This window comes from Lontra canadensis, unplaced genomic scaffold (genome assembly GCF_010015895.1).
Source record: "Lontra canadensis isolate GAN:19392208 unplaced genomic scaffold, GSC_riverotter_1.0 scaffold89, whole genome shotgun sequence".
NCBI classification, from domain to species: Eukaryota; Metazoa; Chordata; class Mammalia; order Carnivora; family Mustelidae; genus Lontra; species Lontra canadensis.
The window spans coordinates 4,840,612-4,853,015 of NW_022631083.1; the positions used below are offsets into that span (position 1 = coordinate 4,840,612).

General features: G+C 40.4%; 1 protein-coding gene across 5 annotated transcripts in view; it reads left to right on the forward strand.

The window, feature by feature from the left end:
• The window catches only part of CERS3 (ceramide synthase 3), a 111,373-nt gene that overhangs the window by 47,895 nt on the left and 51,074 nt on the right, over positions 1–12,404 (forward strand). For all 5 annotated transcript variants that reach the window (XM_032836003.1, XM_032836006.1, XM_032836005.1 and 2 more), the window contains 2 exons: positions 7,413–7,470; positions 8,469–8,519. In XM_032836003.1, the coding sequence (XP_032691894.1) occupies positions 7,413–7,470; positions 8,469–8,519 (109 nt within the window). The remainder of the gene's footprint in view (positions 1–7,412; positions 7,471–8,468; positions 8,520–12,404) is intronic.

A 12,404-nucleotide genomic window follows, 5' to 3' on the forward strand; every position in this document is an offset into this window, starting at 1 on the left:
GCAGGAAGAGGTACGGAGGGGAGGGGTGGAGGGGGGAGGTCAGCCTCTGTTGGGGTACCAAGTAGGATTTTTTCCAGAACTGGCTACTTTGAATATTTGAGTTCTATGGGTTTTTTTCCCCTCCTTTAGAATTTTGTTGTACTTTGGGTCACCCCCTTGGTGGCAAAAACTAACACTTTTGTGAAAAAGGTGGACTAAGTCATTGCTCTCACTTTTTTCTTCTTCTTTATGTCCAAATGCCCGTTCACTGGGTTGTGTTGTTTTTTTTTTTTTTAAGATTTTATTTATTTATTTGACAGAGAGAAACACAATGAGAGAGGGACACAAGCAGGAGGAGTGGGAGAGGGAGAAGCAGACTTCCCTTGGAGCAGGGAGCCGGATGTGGGGCTCTATCCCAGGACCCTGGGACCGTGACCCTAGTCGAAGGCAGATGCTTAATGACTGAGCCACCCAGGCACCCCGGGGTTGTGTTTGATGCCACATTCTATACACCAACAGTGTCCCTTCCTTCTGCCCATTTCTTATGGGCCTCACATTGCCTGGTGACTTTCACCAGACATTTTTTGTTTTGTTGACAAAGTGATTAGAGAGCTGATGTCAGACGCTCACATAAATGGAGGCTGGGGCTAAGCTTTAATGCCTTCCTTTGTTTACCTGTACGTGCCTGGGGACTATGATCCCACTCTGATGCTGGTGAGGGTTAGGGGCACAGACCCAAGTCTTCAAGGTGTCTCGAAATAAGCGATCATTTCCCATCACAGGCTTCCACTGGAAGCTCAATGTGAATGGCCTGGTTTGTTTTCCAAATAGCTTCTCTCTGATTTTTAGCTCTTGAGAGATTGGATAATGTTGTTACCACTGATGTCAGCTTGGCCAGTCTCTTTAAACCATTGCCACAAAACACTACAAGGTGGCACTTGTTTCATATTATATTATCCTGTTCTCCTACTATTGTTCATGTGTTTTTCCTAGCAAATGATTCTTATCTTAAATAAAGTCCCCAGGCAGGGACAAATTCTCTCCTCTGGAGCTGAATCAGACTGGAAAGTCTCTGGTAATTTCTTGTACATGATAGTGCCTTACAGTTTATAAATAATGTTTGATCCTCCCTCCAATGCTGTGAGGTAATCAAGGAAAGTGGAGCTACCCCCGTGTAAGAAATGAAGAACAATTCGACATGTCCAGGGCCATATGTCAATCAAATCTCAATGAAATGGGAGGGAAAACAGAAATGAGAAACTACGGGTCTGGCTTCTTAAAGGAACTTGCTCAAGGTCCCAGAGCTGTTGGCAGGGCTGTGGCACTCACATCTTCTGACTCCTTTTGTGGTACTCTTTCTGCTCTGTGGTATTGCCTCTTGACCCACAATGATTAGCTCTCAGCAACCAGAAACCGCCTGGGTCAATTAACCATTTGGGTCAACGAGGCCTGACGTTGGGAATCTGGTTGCTTATGAGTCTACTGAAAGTCAACTTTGGAATTCAGGCCAGGGAAGGGAATTTCAGGCTGTCAGCTATCATTCATCCAGGCAATGAAGACGGTTATGTCGACTCTCTTCTCTGTACGCAGTGCGGCCCTACACTGGGCAGAGTTCTAGGTTGTTTTGTTTTGTTCTTTCCCCCATTTTCAAGTTGTTCATTTGGTATATTTGGAATTGGGGGGAAATTCAGGAATCCCTGTTAAGGAAAGGGGTTTATGGTGTAACTAGATAAACTAGCACCAGATGTGAAATTTGGTCAATAGCTTCTGCCTGATTCTTTCTTCTTACAACACCTTTCTTCCTTCCTTTCTTTTCCTTCCTTCCTTCCTTCCTCCTTCCTTCCTTCATTTTTCTTTCTTTCTCTTTCTCAGTGTTCAGCGATTCATTAGTTAAGTATAACACCCAGTGCTCATCACAGCACGTGCCCTCCTCAATACCCATCACCCTGTTACTCCTTCCCTCCACCTCTCCACTCTCCTCTCCTCTGAAACCCCCAGATTTTTTCCCAGGATCCACGGTCTCTCATGGTTCATCTCCCTGGTTTGATTTCTCCCCCTTCAGATTTTGCTCCCTTCACCTATGGTCCTCCGTGCTATTCCTTATGATCCACGTGAGTAAAACAGTATGATAATTGTCTTTCTCTGCTTGACTTACTTCACTTAACATAATCCCCTCCAGTTCCATCCATGTTGATCCAAATGGTGGGTATTCATCGTTTCTGAGGCTGAATAATATTCAAAGTTCTAGATTTTAAGAGGGAAGTGAAAGTGGAAGTCCTGGTCACTAGCCTTAAACAGCTAATCAGGGAGACTAGACTGTCCCTAAGGAAACCACAGGATCCATCCAGTTATTCTACCAATGGCACATGAACCTCTACCCCTGTAGTCCACGGTCATGTTTCAATGTGTGGTGGGCATTCAGAGCAGATGGTGTCGGTAGAGCTGGTTACAGTAGAAGAAGGCTTTTTAGAGGTCGGACCTAGAGGAGGGAGTGGCAACATGGACCTTGAGGAATGAGCTGGGATTTCCATGAGAAAAGAATTCAGGATTTGAGGGGAGCTTGTTTCAAGGAAGGCAAAGACACAGAGCAAGAATGTTAACAATGTATTCAGGATATAGAAGCCATTAGGGCCAACAGACCAAATGCAAGCTTTACCTTCTTCTTTACAGATACTACAAATTTCCTCAAAGTCAGAACACCATTATAGACTCAATAAATCAAGCAAAATGCCAAGCCACTGAATCATATAAGGATTGTGCTTTATTCCTCCAGCGATGTGATGTGCTGTGGGAATCATAGTAAGAGACACCTAGCCCCAAGCATATGGGAAATCTCAGAAAACTTATTTCCCAACACTGAGCTTTAACAATGACTCCCCAAAAGGCAAAAACTCCTCTATAATATCAGGAGGAACACCTTAAGTTTACTGTATTGTTTCCTTGATGACTTCCTTTTTTTAAACTGATATATAGTTTACCTACAGAATTGGATTAGTTTCAGTGGTACAACATGGTGTTTGGACATTTACATACATTCGGAAGTGATCACAACAATTAACCCAGCAGCCGTCTGCCACCATATAAATTTGTTACAGTATTATTAACTGTATCCCCTGTGCTGTACTCTGCATCCCCAAGTTTTATATACTTAATAACTGGTAGTTTGCACCTTTGACTCTCCTTCCCTTGTTTCACGCGTTCCCCTATCCTCTCCCTCTGGCGACCACCAGATTGTTCTCTGTAGCTGTGAGTCTGTTTCTATTTTGTTTTATTTGTTCACTTGCTTTCTTTTTTAGACCCTACGTGTAAGTGAAATCATATGGTATTTGTCTTTCTAGACTGTCTGATTTATTTCACTTAGCTTAATATGCTCTAGCTCCATCCATGTTGCACAAATGGTAAGGTTTCATTTTTTATAGCCAACTAGTATTCTTGTGTGTGTGTGTGTATCTCACATCTTTATCCATTCATCTGTCAATGGGCACTAGGTCACTTCCATATCTTGGCTATTGTACTTGGTTACATTTTAAAATGATGACCCCTAAACCCTGTTCTGCAGAATTCAGGATTTTAATCCATAGTGCATCCTTTATTTTTAAAGTAAACTCCATATTAGCCATCCACTTTTTTTTTTAAATAAACATTTCCATCTAGCAGCAAAAAGTTTATTACGGATCCCAGGTAATTTCCAAGGAGCTCATGTAGATAGACAGGGAGCTCTCCTATCTCTGGAGGGAGGGCTCTCCTCTGGCTGGCTGGGCTGCCATCTTGCCTTTGCTGACCCAGGGGAAGGTTCCTGCCTACTCTATTGGGCCTTGCCCCCTCCTGAGCCCCATTGCTGGCCTTGCCAGCTTCTCTCTCCATTGCCCCAGATTGCATTTGCCATCTGGGCCTGACCAATCATTTTCTGGATTTTTCTTTTTTTCCAAGAAATTTTTTCACTTCTAATTTTGTTTTTCTCAGCCTTTCCTGGAAAAAAAAGGGGGGGGTCCATTTTACTACCTTTTTCATCTGAAACAAGTAAAACAGCATCAACAAGTACTTTATCATTCATCTCACAATTAGGGAAGTGCAGCAGTTCTCAAACTTTTTGGTTTTAGAACCCTCTTTGTCCTCTGAAAAACCATGAAGGACCCCAAAGAGCACTTGCTTGTGTATGTTATGGCTACCAATACTAGAAATGAAGATAGAGACATTTATAAAACATAAGAATACACAAACGATGGGGCACCTGGGTGGCTCAGTGGGTTAAGCCTCCGCCTTCGGCTCAGGTCATGATCTCAGGGTCCTGCGATCAAGCCCTGCATCGGGCTCTCTGCTCCGCGGGGAGCCTGCTTCCTCCTCTCTCTCTCTGCCTGCCTCTCTGCCTACTTGCCATCTCTGTCTGTCAAATAAATAAATAAAATATTAAAAAAAAAAGAATACACAAACACACATCATATCAACTCTTAGAGCAATGATGGCATCTCCTGTACTGAGCCTCTGGAAATCACTGTTCCTGTGAGGGGATGAATAAAAACGGCAGTAACACGGTAGTCATGTTATGGAAATATTTTGATGCGAGGAATCCCTGACACACCCTTTGAGAACCCCTGGGAGAGCATAATGGAGCCTACCAGGACCAGTTAGGGAAAGTGCGACACTTGGGTTTGACACTCACGTCTGATGTCCCCTGCACAGCCTCGGGGGTCATTACATGATCTCTCCCAACCTCTGTGTCCCTCTGTGGTCACCACCTTATCTACAGTTCCCAGTCCAGAAACCTGTTGTGAAGATAAACATGTGACAACACCCACAGGCTGAGCACAGCGCCTGGCGCAGAGTAAAACGGTCGGCAAATGCCGGAGAAACGAACAATTCGAAATGTGCCACCTAGACTCATGGCTTCCTTTGTGGCCAGCAGGTCCGATCCTACTTTTTCTGTTCCTGTTTGGACGCAATAATCCAGGGAGCCAAGGATATGCTCTTTGAGTCTAAGTGTGGGCCTTTGCCAGATGGGCTGTGAACATAACAAGGATGGACAGGCCTCAGCCAGCTCAACTTATAAAATGTTCTTTGGGTATTTTTATGGTTCAGATTTCTGAAGACTGGGACCCTACTTTTTTTCTATCAAAACAAGCCAGGTTAAAGACGATCATCCAGCCTGTAGGCAAGACAATGTTCAGGAAGAACCACTGGCTTCAAAGTCCGGAGACCTGCTCTCAGCCTCAGCTGTGTTACCTGCTTAGGTGTGGGAGCTGGGGAACTGGTTTTGCCTTTGATGAGCCTGACTGTCCATCTACAAAACGGGGTTGGGTGAGTCTGGTGGTGGGTATTAAGGAGGGTACGTATTGCATGGAGCACTGGGTGTGGTGCCTATACAATGAATTCTGAAACACTGAAAACAAATTTTTTTTTAAAGGAAAAAAAGAAGAAAACAAAAAGAGAAAACATAGAATGGGAAAAAATGTCCCAATAGGTATATTTGACAAAAGACTTGTATCCAGAAAAAAGAATGATTATAACTCAACTATAAGAAGAAAAGCAACCTAATAGAAAATTCGACAAAACTACTTGAATTTTGACTTCACAATTAAGATACACAAATTTTCAATTTATATGTTACTCCTAAAAAGGGGGATTTATGTCTGCCTTCCTCTTTCTTACTTAGCTTTCAGGCATATTGAAGAAAATGCTCTAAAGCATTATGCAAGAATAAGGAAAAATATTATTATTATTATTATTATTATTATTATTTTAAGATTTTATTTGAGAGAGGGCATGAGCGGGGAGAGGGGCAGAGGGAGAAGGAGAAGCAGACTCCCTACTGAGCAGGGAGTTGGACTCTAGGCTCTGTCCCAGGACCCTGGGATGATGACCCGAGCCAAAGGCAGACACTTAACCCATTGAGACACCCATGCACCCCAACAAATATTATTTTTAATATTATTATTGGTTCAGCAATCATGAAATAAAATAGCCATACCTTTTTTTTTTTTGCAACTTTACTTTGCAAAGTTATAAACATACACAAAAGCTGAAAAACTGGTATAAGGAACTCTGTGTGCTATGTACCCATCATCGTGTTTAATTATCACCAGTTAATGGCAATCCTGTGTCATCTGTGTCCCCCCCTCACCCCCCAAAAGACTGTTTCTGTGGACAAATTTTTTTTTCTGCCACTTAAATTGTGATATAGTTGATATACGTCACTTTGTAAGTTTAAGGTATACAGCGTGATGGTTGGATTTCTGTATATCGTGAATTGATTGCTGCAGTGAATTTAGTTAGCATACAAAAAGGAAAAAAGTGTTTTTTTCTCCTTGTGATGAGAACTTGAGGATCAACTCACTTAGCATCTTTTAAACATGCCATATGGCAGTGTCAACTCTAGTCATCACTCTGTACATTACATCCCAGGACTTATTTAGCCTGTAACCCAGAGTATGTTCCTTTTGACCACCTTCATCCAAGTATTACTGAAAATTGCTTTTGATACAGATATCAGCCATTGTATGATTTTACTGTAAATATTTTGGTATGTATCTGTAAGAGGTAAGGACTGTATTTTAAACAAAATTATAATACCAATATCATACTTAAAAAAAAATCTTTAATAACTGTGCCTGGGTGGCTCAGTTGGTTAAATGGGCAGACTCTTGGTTTTGGCTCTGGTTGTGCTCTCAGGGCTGTGAGATCGAGCCTGGTGTTGGGCTCTGCACTCAGCGGGCAGTCTGCTTGTCCCTCTCTCTCCCCCTGTCCCCCTCCCCCTGCTTGTGCCCTCTCTCTCTCTCTGTCAAATAAATAAATCTTTTAAAAAACCTTTAATAATAGTAAATATTCTTGATTAACTCACAATTTTCTTTACAGTTTGTTTGTTTGAACCAGGATCTTAATAAAACCCATGCAGTATAGTGGGTTGGTAGTCTTTTAAATCTCTTAATCTATAGGTCTTTCTCCATATGTGAGAAAAATATTTTTTTTTCTTCGAAGTCTGCTTTTCAGAGACAAGACTAAAGTCTGGCCACATGGAAACCTTTTCACTGGGACTGAAGTGGGGATAAAATATTCGATTAATACTAATGTCAAACCGTTGTCCATTGTGTACCAGGAACTGGGTCTATTGTGTATCAGGCATAATACAAACAGGAGTAATAGTTGTCCCCAGTAGTTAATGCTTGCTTCATACCAGACACTGTGATCAATACTTTTCACTAATTAGCCTCGATTCTTTTTACATTTTGAGGTAAGTTTTGTCATTCCCATTTTATATGTGAAGACGTGAAGACTTCCCAAGGTTAAGTGATTTCCCTACAATTACAGCCATCAGACAAGGGGCAGAGTCAGGATATCAGATTAGATTCGCCCGTGCATTCTTTCCAGACACCGTCATTCCAAACGTATTTCTCCTCAAATGTCAGTCACCTTTACCAGATCTTTCTTTCTTTTGGCAGCTGGAGATTTGCGTTTTACTTAATGATTACAGTGGCTGGAATTGTCTTTCTTTATGATGTAAGTTGTCTCTCTGATACTCTTTGATGGGAATTTGTCTTTAATTTTAAAAATCGCCGCCTGTGAATTCCTCATGAAATAAGGTTCTCAATAAGTTAACCAGCTTTCATGCTTTTAAAATCACGTGAATGTCTAGAGAAGTCATAACCCCTCAGTCTGCCTTTCAAAGCCTTTGTTAAGCATTGAATTTGCAAACATAAGTCTGAAACCTAACCTAGTCTGAAACCCAATCTCTTCCACTCACATGACCCCTGTGCCAATGACCCTGGACTCCTAACAATGCACTGAACATACTTGGTATATCTCACTTTTGGATTTTAGCCCATTTTACCCCTCTGCCAGAAATGTCTTGTCCTTCCCACCTCTACCTCCACCTGCCGAATCCCATCCAGACCCATACAAAATACCACCTGTTCCGTCAAGACTTGGTACTCACTCATCAGAAATCTTCCCTTACCATATGGCCTTTGCATTGCCTGTTTAAAGAGTTACTAAACGATTACCTCATTAAGTGATGTATAAACTACATAGTAAGTTGAATATTTCCTTTTTTTAAAAAACGATTTTTTAAAAGATTTTATTTATTTGAGAGAAAGAAAGTGAGAGAGAGAGAGAGAGAGAGAGAGAGAGAGAAGGAACCAGGGGAGGAGCAGAGGGAGAGGGAGAAGCCAGCTCCCCATTGACCAGGGAGCCCAATGTGGGACTCGATCCCAGGACCCCGGCACCATGACCTGAGCTGAAGGCATATGCTCAACTGACTGAGCCACCCAGGAGCCCCTGACTGAATAATTTCCTGTGCAAGACAGCACTGTGTGGTCCCAGATTCACTAGAAGTCGTGAGTATCCCAGGCATATTATATGGGGACATGTATAAATACCAACAGAGAGAGGTGCAGCAGGAACAACAGTGACATCAGAAAGAGCTTATATTTTCTGCTGAAATCAGCCTTTGATGCTGACAAACTAATTTTTTCTCTCTTGGTCCCTTGTTTTTTCAGAAACCTTGGGTATATGACCTGTGGGAGGTGTGGAATGGCTATCCCAAGCAGGTAAGTCCCTTCTGATACAGTCCTCCCTTCTTTCAATGTTGGGGCCCTTAAACTGTCCCCTGAGTTAGGCCCGAGTCCCCTTCCTACTCTCTGTCCACATCTGTGCAGTCCTTCAGCTCTTTCTCTACCAGAGCTTACTCATTCTTATTCCTTATTTACCTATCACTCGTGTTGTTCCTTTAGTCTGTTTATGGTTAATGCAATTACATATTTGAGTTTAAATCTCCTACCTTACAATTTATTTTCTGTTTGTAATACCTGGTGCATTTCCTTTTATTATACTCTCTTCTCAATTTTTTTATAAGACAGTCAAATTTTTGAAAAAATTATTATTCCATTTCTTCCTTTATAATAGCTTCATCCTTTTATTCTTCCAGTAATTATCCTAGAGATTACCATATACATTTTTGAATTACTGGAGTCTAATAAAAATTAGTGCTCCTACTTCTTTCAGTCACCGAAAGGTCATGAGAATTCTTCATAGAATTATTCATATACCCTCCTCCTCTCTCCTCCTTCGAATATTTAAAACCCTACAAGTCATTGCTATGACTTGTTTTGTAAATCAGATTTCCATCTCCAAGCTCAACCTTGTATCCTGCTTTCCCATGCTTCCATCTGGGATGATTATCCTTCTGGCCTAAGATGTCCCTTTGGTTTGCTTTTCTGAAATGTTACCACTTTGCCTTCATTTTTTAAAGGATATTTTTGCTGGGTATAGAATTCTAGGTTAGCATTCTATAGCTTTAGCGCTTTGAAAATGGCATTCCATTGCCTTCTGGATCCCATCGTTTTCTTTAAGAATTCAGTTGTCAGTTTTATTTTTGCTTCTTTGAACAGAATGTCTTATTTTCTCTGACTGATTTCAATACCTTGTCTTTGTCTTTTAGGTCTTATTATGATATGCATAAATGTGGTCTTCTTTGACTTTATGCGGCCTAATGTCCATAGAACCTCTTGAATCTGTGGCATGATATCTTCAGTCAGTTTTAGAAAATTCTCAGCCATTGCTTTTGATCCTTTCTCTCTCTCTTCTCTTTCTGGAAATTCAATTACATATGTACTAGTAGGCTAGATGTTTACACTAGGTCCCACATGTCTCTTATGTTTTTTCCAATATTTTCCATCCTCTTGCTTCTCTGAGCTTTAAGTCTTTTGGGAGACAATTCTCCATGGATTTCTTGCATTTTTACATGTCTTATGAAGTGAAGCCCTGTCTTCCTTTTGTTCTGTACTATCTTTGTAAGGATGTTTGTATAGCAGACAAACTTGGAAGGTAGAAATCCTTCCTCACTCAGGGTTCCTCTCTTGTAATACAATCCATGCTATGTGCAGATGTCATCTGACACTTTTTGCTTAGGCCTGTATGAGTTAAGATGGGAGACTTGTCCCAAATATTGATACTCTGACAACTATTACTGTGAATAATATGCTATCCTTTACCTCTGACCCAGGAGTCTCAGATCTTCAATCAGCCCCCATGAAACTGTGGCAAGCTATCTTGCAAATAGGATAAAATCTCAGACCCTTCACAGATCTGGATATATTCTATTTTTATGTCCTCTAGTTTGTTGCTGCCTTTATCAGCAGTGTCTAAAACTGCTGTGAAAACACATCTCTTGAATTCTAAATTTTAGTTATTATGTTTTTCACTTCTCAAATTTTCACTTAACTCCTTTTATAATGGATTCCATTTCTCTACTGAAAATTTCCACATTTTAACCAAGTTTTTAAAGTTATTTGAAAGTCCAAGTCTGAGGAATCCAATGTCTTGATCACCTATGGGTCTGTTCTCTTTTTGTATTCTTGTCTCCTTATGCTTGATAACTTTTGATTGAGTAATAGATATTGTATATGAAAAATTATAGATGCTCAGGATACTATCTTCCTCTTGAGAAGAAATACTTTCACTTCTACTCATTAGAGTAGAGACAAATCACTTTCATTTTATGTGTGATCAAGCTGATTCAATGTGGATTCCACTCTTTTGAGGGCAGATGTGTTTACAACTTATCCATATTCCTAGGGTGTTTTCCTAGTGATTTGAATAAAAGATTACAGGGTTTACCAGGACTCTTTTTCTTTGGCTGAACCTGATACAAGTTTGCATCCTAGCACCATGAAGTTGCCAGAAGTCCTATTTAACTTTTTCTGTTTCTTAGTCTCTGGACTCCATACTGCTTATAAAGTGGCAAATGCTGACTGATGCTATACACACATGTGGTTTTCTTTGAATTTATCCCACTTAGGATCTATGGAACTTCTTGAATTAAGGATCCACTAGAAATAAAGGATTCATTTTTAATGCATCTCTCTTTGAAATCTTAGCTTCACAGATTCTGGGTGTCTTGGTTGCTCTTTGATGCATTTGCAGAGATATTTTTAATGCATCTTACCCAGATCCTTTTTCAGTTCTCACTAGGAGAGTTAGTCTCATACATGCTTGTTTAACACAGAAGAAAACAAAAACTCTGTCTCATTCTCTTATAGCCTTATCAAGGATGATCAGTTGGCCAGAAAATTATCCCTTTTAATGTGTTAGCTTCAGTATTAGACAATCAAAGAAGGTTAGAACGTAAGATACTTGGGCATTATGTAGGTCAAACTCCAATCTTCTTATTCTCCTCCAAATTACTCTGAACTTCTCAGGTATATCAGTTATTTACTGGTAATAACAAACCATCACCAATGCAGTGCCTTAAAACAACAACCATTTATTTGCTAATGAGTTGGGTTAATAATTTGGGTTGGGTCCAACTGAACAGTTCCTTTTGCTCCAGGTAGTGTTAAATGAATCAATGCATGTATTTTAAGTCAGTTGGTAGGCTGTCTAGGGGGCGGCTTATGTCCCTGGTGTCCTCATTCATACTTCTGGCAGTGGGTACCTTGATTCTCTACTTTGTTCTTATCAGCAAGATAGCTCAGGTTTCTTACCTGGTGCTTATGAAGTCTCTGCTTGCTTTATATTTGCTTATTCTCCCTTCACCAAAGCCCAAGATCAAGTTCATGGTCATATAGGAGAAGACTATGCCAGTACATGAGTATCAGAAGGTGAAATTCATTGGAGGCATTGATGTAATAGTCCATCACCCCAAGTAATATAATATTTTAACTTAGCTAAAATAAGCACCCACCCACACAGTATAAAATTATTAAGGAAACTTCTAGATATAGAAATTTTATTTTTTTTTCAGAAGACATTTTTAGAGTACTGAAATAGTTGTATATATTTTATTATTGCCCCATTTGAGAACAGGCCAATTCTGATTACTAGCTGTCACCAGTAGAGAAATTAGGACATCAGATTTTGAGTAGCATTCAAGAAACATAAAACCAGGGACGCCTGGGTGGCTCAGTTGGTTAAGCAGCTGCCTTCGGCTCAGGTCGTGATCCCAGCGTCCTGGGATCGAGTCCCACATTGGGCTCCTTGCTCATCAGGGAGCTGGCTTCTCCCTCTGCCTGCCATTCTGTCTGCCTGTGCTCGCTCTCTCTCCCTCTCTCTCTCTGACAAATAAATAAATAAAATCTTTAAATAAAAAAAAAAAGAAAGAAAAGAAACATAAAACCAGGTAAACTGTGGGAATAGCAGAACAGACCTGCCAATACTCTTAAGTAAAGAGTTTTTAATTTGTTTTCCCTAATTTAACTTTTGGTCAACGTAAGGCAATTACACATGTTGGAGCTTTATTAACTTTCAAAAAAAACCCTTAACTTTATTTTGGAATTCTTGTCTACCCTTTCAGAAATAAAATGCCTTGAAATATTATCTTTTATTCCTTCTCAGAAGTTGAAATCTTTTTTAAACTTTGTTTATTTAAGTGAGGGAGAAAGAGAGAGACAGAGAGAGCGAGGGGCAGAAGGAGAGAGAAACTTAAACAGACTCTG